Source organism: Lates calcarifer, unplaced genomic scaffold, assembly GCF_001640805.2.
Source record: "Lates calcarifer isolate ASB-BC8 unplaced genomic scaffold, TLL_Latcal_v3 scaffold_94_202, whole genome shotgun sequence".
NCBI classification, from domain to species: domain Eukaryota; kingdom Metazoa; phylum Chordata; class Actinopteri; family Centropomidae; genus Lates; species Lates calcarifer.
In genome coordinates this window covers 24,296-49,361 of record NW_026118187.1, presented here as the reverse complement: position 1 = coordinate 49,361, position 25,066 = coordinate 24,296, and the positions used below count along the sequence as shown (strand labels likewise).

Genomic DNA, 25,066 nt, shown 5'->3' with positions numbered 1-25,066 from the left:
GATATGATAGCTCTCCGTTCGAGCCAATATCTTTATCAGATGCACTTACAGTCGTTATACTGGTGCCTTTTGGAGAATTTTCAAGTATTTTTGCTCTGTATAGTGGTTTAGCGAATGTTAGGTGCGTTGTCGTTCACATCTAGTACGTTGACAAATATCTGCATTGTCCCTGACATCTGCGGCTCTCCTCATCTATAGCTGTTAGTAATAGTGAAATGTATTCCTGCTTTCTCGATCTAGTGGCTTCTGTAACACCATCTCTACCTTTTATTTCCGTCTGCCTGGTTTTCTAGTTTTAATAGAAAGTTATCAGTTGGAGTAAGTGTGTATTTTTGCAAGCCATTCATCCCAATGTCAGAATCAATAGCTTTCTCTAATACGAATTTCGATCCTACAACAGCAGACTCGCTAATTTCAAACCGTTTTTCTGCATTTGTAAAACTGGGAGTATTATCGTTTATATCTGTAATCTCCACTGTAACACGAAAACAGTTCCATTGGATTTTCCCAGAATCAACTGGAAATGTAAAGCACAAGGCGTCGTCTCTCCACATAAAGCCTCTCTGTCTATCCTCTCTTGAACGAGGAGGACTCCCCTTTCTATATTCAGTCCGATATATTCTACACCGGCTCCAGTATAGACGCGAGCTTTACCTGATTTCAGCCTATTAAGATCTAGACCTAGATCATGCGCTATATTACCAACTACAGACCCTTTGGTCATTTCTTCGGGAATGGAGTAGCTGACCTGGCCGAGCACGTAGCTGATAAACAGGACCAAGAGAAACAACACTACTTGCCGTCTCATTGTTCAGCCCAACGTCGTTTCGTTCCCTGTAACAATCAAAAGAAAAGCATTCCCACTGCAGTCAATGCGAAGTTATAGCAAAGATAACAAAAATACGTCCACAATCCAACTGTAGAAAGATAAGCAATGTATCCAGTTACACCATTTTTCGCAGTGTTCCTTGTGAGCACGGACTATGCATTCTGTCTTTCTCTCATTGTGTCCAACGTATCGACTCGAAGGGGCAGGACACAGAGAAAAAATAACATCTAGTTACAATGTAACTCGCTTGCCAACAGCGACCCTCTGAGTTGACAATACAAATTACAACAAATAATATCAAAGAGTACAGTTCAGTGCAAAGTCACACTATTGCTCAAGCGGAACTAAATCCATAGTAAATTCGGTCGTTGATTTAATGTACTTTAATGTCCCAAAAATAAATACCTTAATAATACCGTGTTCAAGTGTTTTTGTAATATATTTCAATGCTGAAGTGTTTCTTAAGTTACAGTTGATATGAATAAAAGAGATTGAGCCGAGACAGAAACCTCCCCCCACAATACATTCACTGGAGTTAGTCATGTGTGTCGCTGTCCGTGGTGCTGAATATGAATGCTGTAACGTTAACGAAACTTCTCAGGCGTTCCTGAATCCTGCTGAAAGCTACCGCTTATGAAATAAACGCACCAATACTCTGATATTGATTTGCATGAAAATAGAATTTAAAAAAGTTATAGTTAAAGTTTTCTAACCTCTAAAGGAGAGTCTGGTTCATCCAGGATGCTCTTTTCACTCTGTATCCGCTGCATCGTCCCTGTAGAACTGGGGTCCATTATCAACACGTTCTGACTACCAGCTCTGCCGAACTTACAGTCACTCTTTCTGGAGTCAGTCGTCCTGCACACCTCATAATTGTACACGTGTTGGAGAGTCCCTGTCCCCAAAGTGTCTGAGTAACGTGGAGGATAATATGGAATCACAGGGAGATTGGAGTGATACAGGATGCGAGACTGTCTCCATCTGTAGATTTTCACTGATATAATAACCACTAAACACGTGATGAAGAGGAAGGAAACTACAGCCAGAGCCAACACTAAGTAAAAAGTCAGGTTGTCATTGTACTCCTTGTCCTGGGTAAAGTCAGTGAACTCCGACAGCACTTCAGGGAAGCTGTCCGCCACCGCCACGTTAACAATAACTGTAGCTGAACGAGAGGCTGCCCGTTGTCCTCCACTATAACAGTCAGTCTTTGTTTCACTGCATCTTTATCAGTCACTTGGCGGATAGTTCTTATTTCTCCATTCTGTAAGCCCACTTCAAACAGCGCCCTGTCTGTGGCTTTCTGCAGTTTATAGGAGAGCCAGGCATTCTGTCCAGAGTCCACATCAACAGCCACCACTTTAGTCACCAGATAGCCCACATCTGCTGAACGAGGCACCATTTCAGCCACCAGAGAGCCACCAGTCTGGACTGGGTACAGAACCTGAGGAGGGTTGTCGTTCTGGTCCTGGATCAGTATTTTAACAGTCACGTTGCTACTGAGTGGAGGAGAGCCTCCATCCTGAGCTTTGACGCGGAACTGGAAATCTTTGATCTGCTCGTAGTCAAAAGAGCGCACTGCATGGATGACTCCACTATCAGCACTAACGGACACATATGAGGAGACTGGCACTCCAACAGAGGAGTCCTCCAGTATGTAAGAAACACGGGCATTCTGGTTCCAGTCAGCGTCTCTGGCTCTCACTGTGAATATAGAGAGACCTGGTGTGTTGTTTTCTACAATGTAGGCCTCATATGAGCTCCTCTCAAAGACAGGAGCGTTGTCATTGACATCAGAGATCTGTAAGGTGAGAGTGACGCTGCTGGAGAGGGAGGGGACTCCCTCATCAGAGCAGGTCACAGTTATATTATATTGGGACGCAGCCTCTCTGTCCAATTCACTATCGGTTACTAGGCTAAAGAATTTCTTAGACGTGGTTTTCATCAGAAATGGCATGTGTTCTTCGATATGACATGTGACTTTTCCATTTTCTCCAGAGTCAGGATCTTGAACATTAAATATAGTTACCACAGTCCCTGGCCTAGAATTTTCTGATATTGAATTCGTTTTAGACATGATATTAATGGATGGGTAATTGTCGTTCGTATCGGTCACTTCAACAATAATTTTACACGAATCTGTCAGTCCTCCATCATCACTAGCTTGCACATGTATTTCATAGTGCTGTGACTTTTCATAATCCAGGTTTCCAGTTAAAGATACCACACCACTGTCCTCATCAATTTTAAACATGACAGGGACATCATCTAACGTGTTTGTTATTGAATAGGACACTTTTCCACTGGAACCTTCATCTGCGTCCACAGCACTAACTGTATTCAAAATTGTGCCCTTTGGAGCAGTCTCCACTATAGTAACCTTATATAATTCCTGTGTAAATACTGGGGCATTGTCATTAGCGTCTAACACAGAAATTTCTACTCGCATTGTTCCTGACAGCTGAGGATCACCACCATCAGTAGCTGTGAGTGTTAAAGAGAGGTGCTCTTGCGTCTCTCTGTCTAGTTGTTTTTGCAAAACCATCTCCACCTTTTTACTCCCATCTTGCTGATTTTGGAGTTTTAAATTGAAGTTGTCTGTAGGTTTTAGCGAATAACTCTGCAATCCATTAACACCGACATCTAGATCCATAGCTCTTTCTAGCACAAATTTCGCTCCAATCACAGCTGACTCACTAATCCTAAATTTCATCTCATCCTTTTTGAAGCTTGGCGCATTATCGTTAATATCATTAATTTCGACTGTAACGATGTAGAATTCAATCGGTTCCTCCAGTGTAATTTGAAAATGTAAAGCGCAAGGTGTTGTCTGTCCGCACAGCGCCTCTCTGTCGATTCTCTCTTTAACAAGCAGCGCTCCTCTGTCTTTATCCAGCTCAATGTATTCTGTATTGTCCTCTGTATAAATGCGTGCTTTACCTGCCTTCAGTCTTTTCACGTCTAATCCTAAATCCTGCGCGATGTTACCAACTAGAGAGCCTTTTGTCATTTCCTCGGGAACGGAGTAGGTGACCTGCCCGAACACTGAGCTCAGGGAAAAAATCGAGACAAACAACAGTACTTGCCGTCTCATTGTTCTGACCCTTTTACCCTCGACAAATCCTGGAGATGTGAAGAGTGTTGTACTCCAATGCGGCAAGGTTCCTCTGTCACAAAGTGTTCCAGAGGAATATTGGTTATCTCCGTGTTTCTTTAATCCGAAATAAATGAATCACAGCGCGGATATGTCTGGGCTTCTGCAACGACGCCTGTGTGCTGTGTGTGTCTCTTCCTCTGTTTAATATAACAAAATGAAAGGGGAGGGTTCTACGTTGGTCAACAGCGGCCCTGAGAGTCCAAAGACTTGCACTGCAGGAAACAACACTGTGCAGTATAAGGTGCAGTATGAAGAAATAAATAGGACTTGCAGTCTTTATATAAGTAATAGATCTCTCTGCCTTATTTTATATAATTAAGAGGATAATTCAATGACAATGACATTTTGTAGAAATAAATGGATTGAGAGTCCAGTTGCTGGGGCTAGTGTGTACTTTCTTATTTTAGTTATTTAGTACTGGAAAGCCAGAGGCTTTGTTGAGTTACTCAGCAATAGTAAAATCTTAAAATATTATCTAGGAAATAAATATTAACTTAATAGTCCTTTTTAAAACGAAGTAATGGATCAAACAAGTTATTACCTTTCCACATGGAAATTGGAGAAAAAAAGGTACCATTAGACCATGGTTAATAACTTATATTATCTGTAATTAATAACCTTTTTGTAAGTTAAGATGATAAAATGATCACTGGGAAGAAACATCCTATAGGCTGTCATTCAGCAGGTCAGAAAACAAATTTTGCAGATGGAGCTCCTCCTGGTAATAACAGTTTTGTCAGCAATGACTGTTACCAAGCTGATCAGTTAGGAAACTAAACATGTTTGCCTGAACTTGTTGTTTACTACAGAGATGGACCACAAGACAACTTTTCATTGTAAATGCACCCACACATACTCTATTTTCTGTCCACCTTACATTTAAACAGACAAAATAATAGATGTTTACTTACTATTTCCTACTTAACTTTTCACAGAGTTGAACTATAATTCAAAGTGACTTACTATTCTACATTTGTAACCATTTTGTTTAAATAGTTCCAGAAAAAAATAGTTCTTTGATAAAGTTTGAGCAGGAATTCAGATGGAGTGACTTATTTTGCTTCACTGAGATATATGTGGATACTGAACAGCAGCAGAGCCAGGTGGACTGTAATAACAGCAGATCTCAGCAAGCTTACTATGAACCTTTTGGTATGGGTGAGTCTTTGCTAATGACTAATGACAACATGAGGTTGATAATGCAGACAAGACAGCATGGGTGATGCCAGTGGCAACAAATTTTCATCCATTCTATTCATCACACAAGTAAAGCCAGTTCAACCTTCTGCTAGTTGGATTCCTGGCCCTAAAAACAGGAACAGGGACACTGCAGACCTCATTACAGACTTCTTATCCACCCAATCTTTGGCAACAAAAAATAGTATTTTCCAGATAATATTCCATGGGTTCTAATAACATAAAAATTAAGAATAATGGAAAGAAACTTTTAAATTATACATTTGCAGTCATTTTGGAAAAGTGTTCTGGAAAGGGGCACTGTAAAGATGTGTTTTGGAGTGACTGGGCATAATTTTTCACCTGTTACACTGGCGTCTCTGTTGTCCCTCTATGAGTAGCACTGTCCATGACTCCGGTGCTGAATGTACAATAGTAGTATAGGGCAGAACTAATGAGTTTGATTACAAATTATAGCAGAATTATAGTTATAAAGTAAGTTTACCTTTTTGCAAACCATTATATTACTAATTCAAAAGGAAAGATATTTTCAGAATAATAAAGGCTTTTGGAAATACCAGTAGTATTGATCACAATGTTTTAAAATTTTAGTTGTCAGTCAAATAAAAATCTACACTTCATTTGCACAAGAATTAAAAATGTGTTATTGGTGTAGTTTTCTAACCTCTAGAGGAGAGTCTGGTTCATCCAGGATGCTCTTTTCACTCTGTATCCGCTGCATCGTTCCTGTAGAACTGGGGTCCATTATCAACACGTTCTGACTACCAGCTCTGCCGAACTTACAGTCACTCTTTCTGGAGTCAGTCGTCCTGCACACCTCGTAATTGTACACGTGTTGGAGAGTCCCTGTCCCCAAAGTGTCTGAGTAACGTGGAGGATAATATGGAATCACAGGGAGATTGGAGTGATACAGGATGCGAGACTGTCTCCATCTGTAGATTTTCACTGATATAATAACCACTAAACACGTGATGAAGAGGAAGGAAACTACAGCCAGAGCCAACACTAAGTAAAAAGTCAGGTTGTCATTGTACTCCTTGTCCTGGGTAAAGTCAGTGAACTCCGACAGAACTTCAGGGAAGCTGTCCGCCACCGCCACGTTAACAATGACTGTAGCTGAACGAGAGGGCTGCCCGTTGTCCTCCACTATAACAGTCAGTCTTTGTTTCACTGCATCTTTATCAGTCACTTGGCGGATAGTTCTTATTTCTCCATTCTGTAAGCCCACTTCAAACAGCGCCCTGTCTGTAGCTTTCTGCAGTTTATAGGAGAGCCAGGCATTCTGTCCAGAGTCCACATCAACAGCCACCACTTTGGTGACCAGATAGCCCACATCTGCTGAACGAGGCACCATTTCAGCCACCAGAGAGCCACCAGTCTGGACTGGGTACAGAACCTGAGGAGGGTTGTCGTTCTGGTCCTGGATCAGAATTTTCACAGTTACATTATTACTGAGTGGAGGAGAGCCTCCATCCTGAGCTTTGACGCGGAACTGGAAATCTTTGATCTGCTCGTAGTCAAAAGAGCGCACTGCATGGATGACTCCACTATCAGCACTAACAGACACATATGAGGAGACTGGCACTCCGTTAACAGAGGAGTCCTCCAGTATGTAAGAAACACGGGCATTCTGGTTCCAGTCAGCGTCTCTGGCTCTCACTGTGAATATAGAGAGACCTGGTGTGTTGTTTTCTACAATGTAGGCCTCATATGAGCTCCTCTCAAAGACAGGAGCGTTGTCATTGACATCAGAGATCTGTAAGGTGAGAGTGACGCTGCTGGAGAGGGAGGGGACTCCCTCATCAGAGCAGGTCACAGTTATATTATACTCAGAGGCTGTCTCCCTGTCTAATTCACTGTCTGTCACTAAGCTATAGAAATCATTTGAAGAAGTGGTTATAGTAAATGGTACATTGCCATTTATTCTGCAGTTCACTTGACCATTATTACCTGAGTCTGGGTCAAGGACACTGATGATAACTATGACTGTATTTAGGAGAGAGTCCTCTGGGATTGAATCAGATTTGGAGAGTATACTGATCACAGGCTTATTATCGTTAATATCAATGACATCAACTATAATCTTACTAGAATCAGAAAGACCACCACTGTCGTTAGCCTCAATATCAATTTGGTAATACTTCGCTTTTTCAAAGTCGACTTCACCAGCTAATATTACTTCGCCGTTTTCATTTATTGTAAATATATCAGACATACTGTCCATAGTGGTCGACACAGAATAAGAAACCTCCCCATTTGATCCCTTATCTGCATCAGAAGCACTCACTGTTGTCAGAGTTGTTCCTTTCTGAGAATTTTCTGCTATGGCCGCCTTGTAAAACGACTGCGTAAAAACAGGAGCATTATCGTTTACGTCGAGCACGGTCACATAAATCTTTACTGTACCAGACATCTGAGGTTCTCCTCCATCTACAGCTGTTAACAACAATGATATTTGTTCCTCTTTCTCTCGATCCAGCGGCTTGTGCAAAACCATTTCGACCTTTTTATTTCCATCTGCCTGACTCTGCATTTTCAGCACAAAATTATCCGTAGGTTTCAAGCTGTAATTTTTGAGGCCATTTATGCCAATGTCTGCATCGACCGCTCTCTCTAATACAAATTTTGATCCTGTGACCGCGGATTCGCTAATTTCAAAACGTTTCTCGTCATTTTTAAAACTAGGACTATTGTCGTTGATGTCAGTAATCTCTACGGTAATTCGAAAAAGTTCCATCGGATTTTCTAGAATAATTTGCAAATGTAAAGCACAAGGCGTCGTCTGTCTGCAGAGGGACTCTCTGTCGATTCTCTCTTTCACGAGGAGGACTCCTCTTTCTCTACTCAGCTCGATGTATTCTGCACTATCGCCAGTAAATAAACGGGCTTTACCTGACTTCAATCTTTTCACATCCAACCCTAAATCCCGTGCTATGTTGCCCACTACAGAGCCTTTTGACATTTCCTCTGGAATAGAGTAGCTGACCTGTCCGATAGCTGAACCAAGCGAGAGGATCGAGATGAAAAACAGTACTTGCCGTCTCATTGTTCTATTCACAGTCTACGTTGCGCCACAACAAAACGGTATACACTCAGATTTTCGACAAAATTATCCCAACGTGAAAACAAATAAAGGACTGACGATATAATCCACAAATTTTGAAAGAGAGCCTATCAGATTTTCATATCCGTCCCGTGGGTTATCTGTCTGCGAACAGTGCTTTCTCCCCTTTTCTTTCTCTGAAATACCGACATGACATGGGAGGATCTGCTCCAGATCCTGTCGACAACTGCAACACGTTGACCAACAGCGGCCCACGGAGTTAAAGGAGTGAAATTACAAGAAAAGTAAAGCTATTATCAGCTGAAATAGCTTAGGAATTTGCGTTATTGCTATGATGAGAAAACTATTTAAGACATTATCAAAAATGTGGGCTCCGTCCCGCCAAACATCATAAACATATAAATGACCTTATTGAGAATAACCTACACAAGAGAAAGCAGATTATTCCTGTGTGACATGAAATTGAATTGTGAGTAAGTAGATACACATTCAACATGAAACTCTGACACGAGCAAAGGGGAAAGTTGCTAACCTCTAGAGGAGAGTCTGGTTCATCCAGGATGCTCTTTTCACTCTGTATCCGTTGCATCGTCCCTGTAGAACTTGGGTCCATTATCAACACGTTCTGACTACCAGCTCTGCCGAACTTACAGTCACTCTTTCTGGAGTCAGTCGTCCTGCAAACCTCGTAATTGTACACGTGTTGGAGAGTCCCTGTCCCCAAAGTGTCTGAGTAACGTGGAGGATAATATGGAATCACAGGGAGATTGGAGTGATACATGATGCGAGACTGTCTCCATCTGTAGATTTTCACTGATATAATAACCACTAAACACGTGATGAAGAGGAAGGAAACTACAGCCAGAGCCAACACTAAGTAAAAAGTCAGGTTGTCATTGTACTCCTTGTCCTGGGTAAAGTCAGTGAACTCCGACAGAACTTCAGGGAAGCTGTCCGCCACCGCCACGTTAACAATGACTGTAGCTGAACGAGAGGGCTGCCCGTTGTCCTCCACTATAACAGTCAGTCTTTGTTTCACTGCATCTTTATCAGTCACTTGGCGGATAGTTCTTATTTCTCCATTCTGTAAGCCCACTTCAAACAGCGCCCTGTCTGTGGCTTTCTGCAGTTTATAGGAGAGCCAGGCATTCTGTCCAGAGTCCACATCAACAGCCACCACTTTAGTCACCAGATAGCCCACATCTGCTGAACGAGGCACCATTTCAGCCACCAGAGAGCCACCAGTCTGGACTGGGTACAGAACCTGAGGAGGGTTGTCGTTCTGGTCCTGGATCAGTATTTTAACAGTCACGTTGCTACTGAGTGGAGGAGAGCCTCCATCCTGAGCTTTGACGCGGAACTGGAAATCTTTGATCTGCTCGTAGTCAAAAGAGCGCACTGCATGGATGACTCCACTATCAGCACTAACGGACACATATGAGGAGACTGGCACTCCGCTAACAGAGGAGTCCTCCAGTATGTAAGAAACACGGGCATTCTGGTTCCAATCAGCGTCTCTGGCTCTCACTGTGAATATAGAGAGACCTGGTGTGTTGTTTTCTACAATGTAGGCCTCATATGAGCTCCTCTCAAAGACAGGAGTGTTGTCATTAACATCAGAGATCTGTAAGGTGAGAGTGACACTGCTAGAGAGGGAGGGGACTCCCTCATCAGAGCAGGTCACAGTTATATTATACTCAGAGGCTGTCTCTCTGTCCAAATCAGTGTTTGTTAATATGCTGTAGAAACCATTTGATGTGTTTTCAATGATAAAAGGTTCACTGTCACGTAGAAAACATTTAACCACTCCGTTATTATCCGAGTCAGCATCATGCACATTCATCACAGCAACGACTGTTTGTAACTTGGAATCTTCCGGTATAGACTGTGTAGTTGACATCAAATCTATTATTGGAGCATTGTCATTCACATCAATAATGTCAAATAATATTTTGCATGAGTCAGTGAGCCCACCTTGATCTCTTGCTTTAACATGTAGCTGATAATGTTTTGATGTCTCATAATCTATTTTCCCAATCAAACGTACCTCTCCACTTGTACCGTGTATTTCAAATAAATCCAAAATTCCCTCAGTGTTACTCGAAATAGAGTACGTTAATAAACCATTTGCACCTTGATCTATGTCTGTGGCTGTTACGGTCATTAATGAAGTTCCCCTCTGGGAGTTTTCCATTAAACTAGCTTTATAAGTTGACTGCGTAAACACTGGAGCATTGTCATTCGCATCTAATACTGTTACGTGAATTTGCACTGTCCCTGATAGCTGAGGTTCACCTCCGTCGACGGCAGTTAGTGTTAGAGTCAGATGCTCTTGTTTCTCTCGATCAAGAGGTTTCTCCAAGACCATCTCCACCTCCTTTTCTCCATCTGCATTGTCGTTAAGTTTTAAAACGAAGTTATCCGTTGGGTTAAGGGAGTAGCTCTTCAGTCCATTGATTCCGACATCAGAATCTAATGCTTTCTCTAACACAAATTTGGCCCCCCTGACAGCCGACTCGCTTATCTCAAATAACATACTATTCATTTTGAATGCAGGGGCGTTGTCGTTTATATCTGTTATTTCTACCGTAACGCGATAAAACTCGATAGGGTTTTCCAAAATTATTTGAAAATGTAAAGCACAAGGAGTCGTTTGTTTGCATAACGCCTCTCTGTCGATTCTCTCCTTTATGAGAAGGAGCCCCTTTTCTTTATTCAGCTCGATGTATTCAGCGCTGTTTCCAACATGTAAGCGAGCTTTTCCCGTTTTCATCCGTTTTAAATCTAAACCTAAATCTTGTGCGATGTTTCCAACCAGTGAGCCTTTCGACATTTCCTCAGGGATAGAATAGCTGACCTGACCAAGCACGGAACAGAGAGAGAGCATCGAGAGAAACAATAGTACTTGCCGTCTCATTGTTTCGTTCAACGCCATCACAACAAATCAGAAAATAATCCGCGGAAAAGATACTCGTATTCCACACAGAGCAGGACTAAGAATGAAAAAGCGTACAAACAAATGTCGATCAAAAATACTTCCAGCTCCTTTGCCCGTGTATAGTGTTCTCACTTATTTGGATTATACACTGTAAAGACCTTGCTTCCCACAAATCTAAATGATCTGGGAGGTGCTGCTGAAATCTGCAGTGCAACTACCACACATTGGCCAACAGCGTCCCTAAGAGTACAGAGCACGAAACTGCACGAGACAGTAGCATTGAGGAGACAATCACAGGGAGATTAGAGTAATACAGGTTAAAAAGTAATTAATCAGATTGCTAGAAACAATGGCATTGTGTGGCATGATACCCCTTATTGCCAAACTCAGTAAAACAAATTATGGAACAACAAAGCAACAAAAAGCCGAACACAGGATAAACCTGTCTAAATGCCACCATTGTGAGTCAACTGTCGTCCACGAAATGAATTATCACTGGGAGGATATTTTACAGAAAAAACACAGTGCAATGACAAGAAGTATGACACTCTCTGTCTCTCTTTCACACACACACACACAAACAATTGCGTGAATTTTCAAATCCAAGGCTGGATCACTACGTAAAAAAAAAGAAAAAATTGTAGGGTAACTCTAATTGATACCTTACATAAAACCTACATCAACCTCATGGAAGACGATGAGCGAAGCGCTGTCCGTGGTGCTGAAACACATTTATTACACCACAATGGAGAAATTCAGCTAAAACGAGTAACTGTAAGGATTGTTTTACTTTTTTGTCTGTTTTTTGCTTAAAGCATAAAATGATAGCATAACTACTCTGTAACGGAAGGACTAACCTCTAAAGGAGAGTCTGGTTCATCCAGGATGCTCTTTTCACTCTGTATCCGCTGCATCGTCCCTGTAGAACTGGGGTCCATTATCAACACGTTCTGACTACCAGCTCTGCCGAACTTACAGTCACTCTTTCTGGAGTCAGTCGTCCTGCACACCTCGTAATTGTACACGTGTTGGAGAGTCCCTGTCCCCAAAGTGTCTGAGTAACGTGGAGGATAATATGGAATCACAGGGAGATTGGAGTGATACAGGATGCGAGACTGTCTCCATCTGTAGATTTTCACTGATATAATGACCACTAAACACGTGATGAAGAGGAAGGAAACTACAGCCAGAGCCAACACTAAGTAAAAAGTCAGGTTGTCATTGTACTCCTTGTCCTGGGTAAAGTCAGTGAACTCCGACAGCACTTCAGGGAAGCTGTCCGCCACCGCCACGTTAACAATGACTGTAGCTGATCGAGAGGGCTGCCCGTTGTCTTCCACTATAACAGTCAGTCTTTGTTTCACTGCATCTTTATCAGTCACTTGGCGGATAGTTCTTATTTCTCCATTCTGTAAGCCCACTTCAAACAGCGCCCTGTCTGTGGCTTTCTGCAGTTTATAGGAGAGCCAGGCATTCTGTCCAGAGTCCACATCAACAGCCACCACTTTAGTCACCAGATAGCCCACATCTGCTGAACGAGGCACCATTTCAGCCACCAGAGAGCCACCATTCTGGACTGGATACAGAACCTGAGGAGGGTTGTCGTTCTGGTCCTGGATCAGGATTTTCACAGTCACATTGCTACTGAGTGGAGGAGAGCCTCCATCCTGAGCTTTGACGCGAAACTGGAAATCTTTGATCTGTTCGTAGTCAAAAGAGCGCACTGCATGGATGACTCCACTATCAGCACTAACGGACACATATGAGGAGACTGGCACTCCGTTAACAGAGGAGTCCTCCAGTATGTAAGAAACACGGGCATTCTGGTTCCAGTCAGCGTCTCTGGCTCTCACTGTGAATATAGAGAGACCTGGTGTGTTGTTTTCCACAATGTAGGCCTCATATGAGCTCCTCTCAAAGACAGGAGCGTTGTCATTGACATCAGAGATTTGTAAGGTGAGAGTGACGCTGCTGGAGAGGGAAGGGACTCCCTCATCAGAGCAGGTCACAGTTATATTATACTCAGAGGCTGTCTCTCTGTCTAATTCACTGTCTGTGACGAGGCTACAGAAATTATTTGTTGACGCCTTTAAAACGAATGGGACATTGTCGCTGATAAAACACTGCACTTTCCCGTTTTCTCCTGAGTCTTTGTCCTCAATATTTATCATTGTAACGACTGTATTGAGTTTGGCATCCTCTGATATCACATTTGATTTTGACATTATGTTAATTTCAGGCATGTTGTCATTCATGTCTTGAACATCCACAATTAATTTACACGAATCTGTGAGTCCCCCCTCGTCACTAGCTAGTAAATTGATTTGATAGTTTCGGGACTCTTCAAAATCAATATCTCCAATTAAAGTAATTTCGCCGTTTTCTTCATTTACCTCAAATACATTCCTGACATCATCTAACGTATTTGTAATTGAATAGGTGATGTGACTGTTAGAGCCATGATCTGCATCTGTTGCTGTAACAGTGCCCACAATTGTGCCTTTAGGTGAATTCTCAGTAACTGTAGCCTTGTATATGGTCTGTGTAAAAACAGGGGCGTTATCATTAATGTCTAAAACTGTAATAACAATCAGCATCGTTCCTGACATCTGCGGCTCTCCTCCATCTACAGCCGATAACACAAGAGATATCTGCTCTTGTTTCTCTCTGTCTAAAGGCTTCTGTAATACCATCTCAACATTTTTGTTTCCATCAGCGTTATTGTGCACTTTGAGAGCAAAATTATCTGATGGTTTTAATTCATAGCTTCTAAGATCATTTGTTCCAACATCAAGATCCACAGCTCTTTCCAGCACAAATTTTGCCCCGGTGATCGCTGACTCGCTAATTTTAAATTTCATCTCACTTTTTTCAAAAGTCGGTGCATTATCATTGATATCTGTGATCTGGACTGTAACCGTGTAAAATTCCATAGGATTCTCTAAAATAATCTGAAAATGTAAAGCACACGGCGTCGTCTGTCTGCACAGCGCCTCTCTGTCGATTCTCTCTTTAACAAGGAGGACTCCTCTTTCTCTGTTCAGCTCGATGTACTCGTCGCTGCCTCGGGTATAAATTCGAGCTTTACCAGATGCGAGACGTTTGGTTTGTAAACCTAAATCATGCGCGATATTACCCACTAAAGATCCTTTAGCCATTTCCTCAGGAATAGTGTAGCTGACCTGCCCGAGCACCGAGCCGATGGAGAGGAGAGACACGAACAACAACACTTGCCTTGTCATTGTTCTTTCCGAACTGCTCCCGTAAGGTTCAATGTGTTTATATATCATATAAAACTGATATAGATTCCAGTATTAAACGTTAAAAGAGCGCCTGCATAATCCACAAAAAAAGAAATAAGTCTCAAAGATCGACGTGTTTTTCAAACATCCTGCATGACTCGAGCGTCCCTTCTTTATCGTCGTGTTCTGTCTTTATTATGTCGACGTTACATGGGAGGTGCTGCTACAACTCTGTCAGCCATCGACATTCTGGTCAACAGCGGCCCTAAGAGTCCACATTATAAAACTGCAGAAATCCAACACAAACCATTCTCTGTTCAGAATTGGAATGAAAATCAATGTAAACACAGTGACAATGTCAACATATTCCTAAACCTCTGCGGATCATCTTTAAAGCTGTGATTACATGTTTGTTACACACATTTACTAATTCATTTCATGAAATTATGTACTTTTAGACAGTTTCATATGTGTAAGAGTAAACAAGTTTACGTCAAAGCATCGACGGATCTTATTACAAAAACTGGGGACATAGAGCAGAAATAAAGGAGGAGGATAAAGTTAATGTCGCTGTCCAATGTACTGAAATGAACAAACTATGACTAGGGACAGACATAGATGCCCCACACGCCCTAGCACCCTCCTGTGCCAAAACTGACAAACTTTCTTCTGACTGATTCACTCAAAAGATATGAATGCCCGCTACAGTGACAAGTACATTAACTACATTATGATATTGAAAACTCGTTAGTGTATGTTCAAAACCAGCGGCAAATTAAAAAAATGTTGATGTATATGGGCAAGTGGGGCTGAAATAATCAGCTGAGCTTTCCTACACTATATGGAGTCAGAATGTAACAAATGACCACTGTGTGTATGCCTCTGGACCAAGTTAAATCAAATGAAACCAACATAGGTTTTAGGCCTTAAAGGCATAAAGGCAGAATATTTATGACACCACCAAGATGGTCCTCTACATTTGCTTTGTTCCATTATTTCTACCAAAAAACTATGTGTTTTGAGCTTTAAAAAGAGTTTTAAAAAGGTCATTAGTAATGGTGTGTAGAAACGTTAAATCAGTCTAACCTCTAGAGGAGAGTCTGGTTCATCAAGGATGCTCTTTTCACTCTGTATCCGTTGCATCGTCCCTGTAGAACTGGGGTCCATTATCAACACGTTCTGACTACCAGCTCTGCCGAACTTACAGTCACTCTTTCTGGAGTCAGTCGTCCTGCACACCTCGTAATTGTACACGTGTTGGAGAGTCCCTGTCCCCAAAGTGTCTGAGTAACGTGGTGGATAATATGGAATCACAGGGAGATTGGAGTGATACAGGATGCGAGACTGTCTCCATCTGTAGATTTTCACTGATATAATAACCACTAAACACGTGATGAAGAGGAAGGAAACTACAGCCAGAGCCAACACTAAGTAAAAAGTCAGGTTGTCATTGTACTCCTTGTCCTGGGTAAAGTCAGTGAACTCCGACAGCACTTCAGGGAAGCTGTCCGCCACCGCCACGTTAACAATGACTGTAGCTGAACGAGAGGGCTGCCCGTTGTCCTCCACTATAACAGTCAGTCTTTGTTTCACTGCATCTTTATCAGTCACTTGGCGGATAGTTCTTATTTCTCCATTCTGTAAGCCAACTTCAAACAGCGCCCTGTCTGTGGCTTTCTGCAGTTTATAGGAGAGCCAGGCATTCTGTCCAGAGTCCACATCAACAGCCACCACTTTAGTCACCAGATAGCCCACATCTGCTGAACGAGGCACCATTTCAGCCACCAGAGAGCCACCAGTCTGGACTGGGTACAGAACCTGAGGAGGGTTGTCGTTCTGGTCCTGTATCAGCATTTTCACAGTCACATTGCTACTAAGTGGAGGAGACCCTCCATCCTGAGCTTTGACGCGGAACTGGAAATCTTTGATCTGCTCGTAGTCAAAAGAGCGCACTGCATGGATGACTCCACTATCAGCACTAACGGACACATATGAGGAGACTGGCACTCCGTTAACAGAGGAGTCCTCCAGTATGTAAGAAACACGGGCATTCTGGTTCCAGTCAGCGTCTCTGGCTCTCACTGTGAATATAGAGAGACCTGGTGTGTTGTTTTCTACAATGTAGGCCTCATATGAGCTCCTCTCAAAGACAGGAGCGTTGTCATTGACATCAGAGATCTGTAAGGTGAGAGTGACGCTGCTGGAGAGGGAGGGGACTCCCTCATCAGAGCAGGTCACAGTTATATTATACTCAGAGGCTGTCTCTCTGTCTAATTCACTGTCTGTGACGAGGCTATAGAAATTATTTGTTGACGCCTTTAAAACGAATGGGACATTGTCGCTGATAAAACACTGCACTTTCCCGTTTTCTCCTGAGTCTTTGTCATCAATATTTATCATTGTAACGACTGTATTGAGTTTGGCATCCTCTGATATCACATTTGACTTCGACATTATGTTAATTTCAGGTTTGTTGTCATTTACATCTTGCACATCGACAATCAACTTACACGAATCTGTGAGTCCTCCCTCGTCACTAGCACGTAAATTTATTTGAAAATTTCGCGATTCCTCAAAGTCAGTGTTAGCAATTAAAATAACTTCACCGTTTTCCTTGTTTATCTTAAATACTTTCCTTACATCATCTAATGTATTTGTGATTGAATATGTTATTTTACTGTTAGAGCCTTGATCTGCATCTGTAGCAGTAACAGCTGCCACAACTGTTCCTTTAGGTGAATTCTCAGTAACTGTAGCCTTGTATGTGGTCTGTGTAAAAACAGGGGCGTTATCATTTGCGTCTAAAACTGTAATAACAATCAGCATCGTTCCTGACATCTGCGGCTCTCCTCCATCTACAGCCGTTAACACAAGAGATATCTGCTCTTGTTTCTCTCTGTCTAAAGGCTTCTGTAGCACCATCTCAACATTTTTGTTTCCATCAGCGTTATTGTGCACTTTGAGAGCAAAATTATCTGATGGTTTCAATTCATACCTTTGAAGATCATTTGTTCCAACATCAAGATCCACAGCCCTCTCCAGCACAAATTTTGCCCCGGTGATCGCTGACTCGCTAATTTTAAATTCGATTTGGCCTTCCTCAAAGGTCGGTGCATTATCATTGATATCTGTGATCTGCACCGTAACACTGTAGAATTCCATAGGATTCTCTAAAATAATCTGAAAATGTAAAGCACACGGTGTCGTCTGTCTGCACAGCGCCTCTCTGTCGATTCTCTTTTTAACAAGGAGGACTCCTCTTTCTCTGTTCAGCTCGATGTACTCGTCGCTGTCTCGGGTATAAATTCGAGCTTTACCAGATATTAAACGTTTGGTTTCCAAACCTAAATCTTGTGCTATATTACCGACTAAAGAGCCCTTCGCCATTTCCTCCGGTATTGTGTAGCTGACTTGCCCAACTACTGAGCCCAGTGAAAGGAGAGAGATAAACAACAGAGCCGGCCCTTTCATTGTTCTATGCGAGTATTTTCTCGGTGAGGTTCGACAGTCTGGTTATATATCCTATAAACTGAAATCCATTGCAGCGTCAAGCATCAATAGTGCAACTGTATAATCCACACATCGAAAAAAATGGTTCAGAGATCGTCGTCTCTGCGTCCAGATATTCTACAGATTCCGAGTATTCCTTCTTTCCCGTTGTGATCTCTCTTAATTATGGCGACGTTACATGGGAGGTGCTGCTACAACCCTATTCTGAGTCATCAACACTCTGGTCAACAGCGGCCCTAAGAGTTCATAATGCAAAACTGCAGAGAACCAGCATGAAAAAATCTGTTCAGGAGACTTACTGTTAGGAAAGTCTAACCTGAAATATGGTAATAAGAGTCACGTAAATAACATTATCCTCTTCGCAAAGGACAAGTGGCCACATCAAAATAGTTTATGGATTCGTTTTCTGACTTTTGTTTCAATCTTCTGCCACAACAAGAACCACATCTGACTAGAAATGTCAAAGAAAAAAATGGATGAAATAGATTAGGAAATGAAAAGCAAAGAACAACAGCTAGAGGATCAAGAAAGAAAATATCACTAAACACTATGATAATAATTAAAAAAAATATAGAAAGTATAGGGACAAAAAGGACAGAAAACATTGTAACACTTTTAAAAAATTAAAATTCCCACACCCCACTATTTGTTATACTGAACGCAATAGAAGGTATAGTATTAAAAAGGTCTGAAAAAATGGTGAAGTGGTCTTTCCTCTAAAGGAATTATCATTCTGCTGCACAAAATGCAGCCAAGTCAAACTAAGCTGCGTGTTAAATAAAATGTAGCAGTCAACTGAATCAGAGTTAGGTTTATGGGTGCTGTCCATGGTTCTGAAAATGGTCGAATAACCTGCAATAGTTTACTATCAACGCAACTTAATACTTGAAGACATATGAAGGCACAAAGACAAAGCTAATGTATTCAACTAACCTCTAAAGGAGAGTCTGGTTCATCCAAGATGCTTTTTTCACTCTGTATCCGCTGCATCGTCCCTGTAGAACTGGGGTCCATTATCAACACGTTCTGACTACCAGCTCTGCCGAACTTACAGTCACTCTTTCTGGAGTCAGTCGTCCTGCACACCTCGTAATTGTACACGTGTTGGAGAGTCCCTGTCCCCAAAGTGTCTGAGTAACGTGGAGGATAATATGGAATCACAGGGAGATTGGAGTGATACAGGATGCGAGACTGTCTCCATCTGTAGATTTTCACTGATATAATAACCACTAAACACGTGATGAAGAGGAAGGAAACTACAGCCAGAGCCAACACTAAGTAAAAAGTCAGGTTGTCATTGTACTCCTTGTCCTGGGTAAAGTCAGTGAACTCCGACAGCACTTCAGGGAAGCTGTCTGCCACCGCCACGTTAACAATGACTGTAGCTGAACGAGAGGGCTGCCCGTTGTCCTCCACTATAACAGTCAGTCTTTGTTTCACTGCATCTTTATCAGTCACTTGGCGGATAGTTCTTATTTCTCCATTCTGTAAGCCCACTTCAAACAGCGCCCTGTCTGTGGCTTTCTGCAGTTTATAGGAGAGCCAGGCATTCTGTCCAGAGTCCACATCAACAGCCACCACTTTAGTCACCAAATAGCCCACATCTGCTGAACGAGGCACCATTTCAGCCACCAGAGAGCCACCAGTCTGGACTGGGTACAGAATCTGAGGAGGGTTGTCGTTCTGGTCCTGTATCAGGATTTTTACAGTCACGTTGCTACTGAGTGGAGGAGAGCCTCCATCCTGAGCTTTGACGCGGAACTGGAAATCTTTGATCTGCTCGTAGTCAAAAGAGCGCACTGCATGGATGACTCCACTATCAGCACTAACGGACACATATGAGGAGACTGGCACTCCGTTAACAGAGGAGTCCTCCAGTATGTAAGAAACACGGGCATTCTGGTTCCAGTCAGCGTCTCTGGCTCTCACTGTGAATACAGAGAGACCTGGTGTGTTGTTTTCTACAATGAAGGTCTCATATGAGCTCCTCTCAAAGACAGGAGCGTTGTCATTGACATCAGAGATCTGTAAGGTGAGAGTGACGCTGCTGGAGAGGGAGGGGACTCCCTCATCAGAGCAGGTCACAGTTATGTTATACTCAGAGGCTGTCTCTCTGTCTAATTCACTGTTTGTCACTAAGCTGTAGAAATTATTTGATGATGCTTTTAAGGTGAAGGGAACACTTTCGCTGATAAAGCATTTCACGTTTCCGTTTTCTCCTGAATCTAAATCCTCAATATTTATCATTGTAACAACTGTATTGAGTTTGGCATCCTCTGATATCACATTTGACTTTGACATTATGTTAATTTCAGGTTTGTTGTCATTTACATCTTGCACATCTACAATTAATTTGCACGAATCTGTGAGTCCTCCCTCGTCACTAGCGAGCAAATGTATTTGAAAATGTCTTGACTTTTCGAAGTCAATATCGCCAATTACAGTAACTTCACCATTTTCCTCATTTACCTCAAATACTTTCCTGACATTGTCTAACGTATTTGTAATTGAATATGTTATTTTACTGTTAGAACCATGATCTGCATCAGTGGCTGTAACAGTGTCCACAACTGTTCCTTTAGGTGAATTCTCAGTAACTGTAGCCTTGTATCTGGTCTGTGTAAAAACAGGGGCGTTATCATTTGCGTCTAAAACTGTAATAACAATCAGCATCGTTCCTGACATCTGCGGCTCTCCTCCATCTACAGCCGTTAACACAAGAGATATCTGCTCTTGTTTCTCTCTGTCTAAAGGCTTCTGTAGCACCATCTCAACATTTTTGTTTCCATCAGCGTTATTGTGCACTTTGAGAGCAAAATTATCTGATGGTTTTAATTCATAGCTTCTAAGATCATTTGTTCCAACATCAAGATCCACAGCTCTTTCCAGCACAAATTTTGCCCCGGTGATCGCTGACTCGCTAATTTTGAATTTCATCTCACTTTTTTCAAAAGTCGGTGCATTATCATTGATATCTGTGATTTGCACTGTAACACTGTAGAATTCCATAGGGTTCTCTAAAACAATCTGAAAATGTAAAGCACAAAGCGCCGTCTCTGTACACAGCGCCTCTCTGTCGATTCTCTCTTTGACGAGGAGGACTCCTCTTTCTCTGTTCAGCTCGATGTACTCGTCGGTGTTTCTAGTATATATCTTAGCTTTACCTGATATCAAACGTTTTATTTCTAAACCTAAATCTTGTGCAATGTTCCCCACTAAAGACCCTTTCGCCATTTCCTCCGGAATAGAGTAGCTGACCTGTCCGAACACTGAATCGAGGGAAAGGAGAGATATAAACAGCAGTACTTGCCGATTCATTGTTCTATCCGATTTTTTTCCCAGTAAGGCTCCACAGTCTGGTTATAGTCCACAAAACAGATAATGCTCAAATTCCAGTGTCAAATCTCAAATTAACATCTGTATAAAGCACTCATTGGAAGAAATTATCTTGTAGGTCGAAATATCTTTTTCTTTTTCCAATAATTGTCCACAACAACAATCGCCTGTTCGTTGCCCGTCGTGTTCCCTCTGTATTATGTCGAGTTTACATGGGATGTGCTGCTTCAACCCTGCTCTCAGTCATCAACACTTTGGTCAACAGCGGCCCTAAGAGTCCGTATTATAAAACTGCAGAAAAACAACCTAAAATTAAACTCTGGGAGATCTAACTGTAAACCACCTGGACATTTAGTTTCAATACATCCTCTTCAGTAATAGTCTATCTTGACTTTACAAAAGGCTACACGCAGACATTGAAATCCATCATATTAACTGTATAGCTTAGTATAATAATAGATTTAAAGCTATTAGATATACAGTCAATTAATATGTGTGAGTCAGATAATGCAGATGTATCAAGGACCAGGATGGGTATAAAATTCAACTGAAAGACTGGAAAGTGACGAAGAGCTCGGAAAACACAGATTTCAATAAATAATTATGGACAGATAATGAGAAAAAAGAGGAAGGGACCAATATTTAAACAGTGATAACAACACTTGACAGACAAGTTAAGCATGCGGCTATAATATATCCACTACAACAACTACTACTGCTACTAAAGTCGCTGTCCGCAGTACTGAAGTGAATACACTCTGAATGAGAGCCAAAACTGCAGTCAAGACTACACAAGCTGCAGTGCCACGCAGTGCCACACAGCGCTATAAAAGATTAATTTCATGTTTTGAAACTTTTCTATGAAAAACAATTTATATACTGCACACCCATTACCACCGCCACTACTACTACTAAAGCAATACATGGTACACGTGAAGAAAGAAAGATTGGAATTAAAATGGAGTGGAAATTTTTGGGAGTAGTCAAAATGTAAAGTAAAGTGAAAATGTCTAAAAAAGTAACCAGATCAGGAGTACAGCATAGAACTCTGTCCCCTAAAAGCAAAATGTCCTTGTTATGATCCCTTGGTTATTACTGAAAGAGAAACAGTAATATTATTAACAATGAAACAGCATTAAATAAGTCTAACCTCTAGAGGAGAGTCTGGTTCATCCAGGATGCTCTTTTCACTCTGTAACCGCTGCATCGTCCCTGTAGAACTGGGGTCCATTATCAACACGTTCTGACTACCAGCTCTGCCGAACTTACAGTCACTCTTTCTGGAGTCAGTCGTCCTGCACACCTCGTAATTGTACACGTGTTGGAGAGTCCCTGTCCCCAAAGTGTCTGAGTAACGTGGAGGATAATATGGAATCACAGGGAGATTGGAGTGATACAGGATGCGAGACTGTCTCCATCTGTAGATTTTCACTGATATAATAACCACTAAACACGTGATGAAGAGGAAGGAAACTACAGCCAGAGCCAACACTAAGTAAAAAGTCAGGTTGTCATTGTACTCCTTGTCCTGGGTAAAGTCAGTGAACTCCGACAGTACTTCAGGGAAGCTGTCCGCCACCGCCACGTTAACAATGACTGTAGCTGAACGAGAGGGCTGCCCGTTGTCCTCCACTGTAACAGTCAGTCTTTGTTTCACTGCATCTTTATCAGTCACTTGGCGGATAGTTCTTATTTCTCCATTCTGTAAGCCCACTTCAAACAGCGCCCTGTCTGTGGCTTTCTGCAGTTTATAGGAGAGCCAGGCATTCTGTCCAGAGTCCACATCAACAGCCACCACTTTAGTCACCAGATAGCCCACATCTGCTGAACGAGGCACCATTTCAGCCACCAGAGAGCCACCAGTCTGGACTGGGTACAGAACCTGAGGAGGGTTGTCGTTCTGGTCCTGGATCAGCATTTTCACCGTCACGTTGCTACTGAGTGGAGGAGAGCCTCCATCCTGAGCTTTGACGCGGAACTGGAAATCTTTGATCTGCTCGTAGTCAAAAGAGCGCACTGCATGGATGACTCCACTATCAGCACTAACGGACACATATGAGGAGACTGGCACTCCGTTAACAGAGAAGTCCTCCAGTATGTAAGAAACACGGGCATTCTGGTTCCAGTCAGCGTCTCTGGCTCTCACTGTGAATATAGAGAGACCTGGTGTGTTGTTTTCTACAATGTAGGCCTCATATGAGCTCCTCTCAAAGACAGGAGCGTTGTCATTGACATCAGAGATCTGTAAGGTGAGAGTGACGCTGCTGGAGAGGGAGGGGACTCCCTCATCAGAGCAGGTCACAGTTATATTATACTCAGAGGCTGTCTCTCTGTCCAAATCACTGTCTGTAACAACGGTAAAGAAATTGTTCGTTGATGTTTTAATAGCAAAAGGAATATTTTCGTTTAAAACACACATGACTTTGCCGTTTTCATTTGCGTCTGGATCTTGTATATTAAGCATTGTTACAACCGTCCCAGGCTTCATGTTCTCAGATACTGTGTTTGATTTAGACATAACGTTAATGGACGGAGGGTTATCGTTTGTATCTGTCACGTCCACAATTACCTTACATGCATCGGATAATCCTCCCTGATCTGACACCTGAACATCTAGTTCGTAAAGTCTCCTTTTTTCATAGTCTACATTTCCATCTAAGGTCAATACTCCATTCTCTGCATCAATTTTAAAGAGACTTGCTGCTCCAGATTTTGAAATCATGTATGTTACTTTCCCGTTGCTGCCTTTATCTATGTCAGTAGCCCTTACGGTAGTTATTACAGTGCCAACGGGAGCATTCTCTGTAACGCTTGCTTTGTATTCCGGTTTTGAACAAACGGGAGGATTATCATTTGCGTCTAACACAGTTATGAGGATGTGCATTGTCCCAGAGAGCTGTGGTTCACCACCATCCACGGCGGTAAGTATTAGTGATATGTGCTCACGTTTTTCTCGGTCCAAGGGTTTCTGTAAAACCATCTCGACATGTTTAGTCCCATCTCCTCGGCTGCTCGTTTTCAGAGCGAAATTATCATTGGGTTTTAGGGCGTAACTGTTCAACCCGTTAACACCAACATCATCATCCATGGCTTTCTCCAAGACGAATCGAGCTCCAGTAAGAGCTGATTCGCTAATTTCATATTTCATCTCACTTCTCTCAAACGTCGGAGGATTGTCATTTATATCGGTAATTTCGACAGTCACTGTGTAAAACTCCATTGGGTTTTCCAGGATCATTTGAAAATGGAGCGCGCAAGGCATTGTCTGACCGCAGAGAGACTCTCTGCCTCTCTCTATCTCCCAATGTAATATATTGAACTATAGGGGAGGTACAAATGCTTCTTCAGCAACTCGATGGCCAACAGCGTCCTTCTCTGTTCAATGGACTGAACTACATGGCGTCTTGCTCTGGCAACTACAATAAAATAAAATAAAATAAAAAAAAGATTAAAGAGCAAGATTTACCAAGAGATAGTTTGCTGGATTTAAATCTCAAACATCCAAAATTCCCACTTGTCTACATAACTTATACATAATAAGCATATGACTGAAGTACCTATTAATATAAATTAGAACATGAAGCAATAATACTACCAAACAAAAAAGATATAGGAAAAAAACACACAGCTGCAGCTACACAGACACACAGGCAGCTATATATACCAAAGACTGTAAAATTGCAAAATGTAAATAATTTGGCAGAATACCCTGTCCTTTATGGATTGCAGTGACACAAGTAGCATTTGCGCTCTCCGTGGTTCTGAAGTATAAAATACACTAGAAAAAGCAATT

At 42.0% G+C, this 25,066-nt stretch overlaps 4 protein-coding genes across 5 annotated transcripts; all 4 read right to left on the bottom strand.

Annotated features, from left to right (window-relative positions):
* Positions 1-851: 851 nt before the first annotated feature.
* LOC108885514 (protocadherin beta-16-like) lies at positions 852-11,579 on the bottom strand. Its single transcript, XM_051069674.1, has 2 exons — positions 8,933-11,579; positions 852-1,695 (listed from the first exon to the last, which is right to left on the bottom strand). The coding sequence occupies exons 1-2, from the start codon at positions 11,180-11,182 to the stop codon at positions 1,528-1,530; spliced, it is 2,418 nt and encodes an 805-aa protein (XP_050925631.1). The 5' UTR covers positions 11,183-11,579; the 3' UTR covers positions 852-1,527.
* Positions 5,687-24,412, bottom strand: LOC108885495 (protocadherin gamma-A2-like). 2 transcript variants are annotated; one of them, XM_051069673.1, is made up of 3 exons: positions 23,437-24,412; positions 12,775-13,055; positions 5,693-6,579 (listed from the first exon to the last, which is right to left on the bottom strand). In XM_051069673.1, exons 1-3 carry the CDS (start codon positions 24,359-24,361, stop codon positions 5,827-5,829), a joined length of 1,959 nt encoding a protein of 652 aa, XP_050925630.1. In that variant the 5' UTR covers positions 24,362-24,412; the 3' UTR covers positions 5,693-5,826. The 2 variants fall into 2 exon arrangements, with proteins under 2 accessions (XP_018535382.2, XP_050925630.1); XM_018679866.2 differs by lacking the exon at positions 23,437-24,412 and having other exon boundaries at positions 5,687-6,579; positions 12,775-15,024.
* LOC108885510 (protocadherin gamma-A2-like) lies at positions 15,484-18,111 on the bottom strand. Its single transcript, XM_018679879.2, has one exon. The coding sequence runs from the start codon at positions 17,896-17,898 to the stop codon at positions 15,499-15,501; it is 2,400 nt and encodes a 799-aa protein (XP_018535395.1). The 5' UTR covers positions 17,899-18,111; the 3' UTR covers positions 15,484-15,498.
* On the bottom strand, positions 18,721-21,797 carry LOC108885516 (protocadherin gamma-A5-like). The gene has a single exon (XM_018679883.2). It carries the CDS (start codon positions 21,253-21,255, stop codon positions 18,862-18,864), a length of 2,394 nt encoding a protein of 797 aa, XP_018535399.1. The 5' UTR covers positions 21,256-21,797; the 3' UTR covers positions 18,721-18,861.
* Positions 24,413-25,066: the final 654 nt, after the last annotated feature.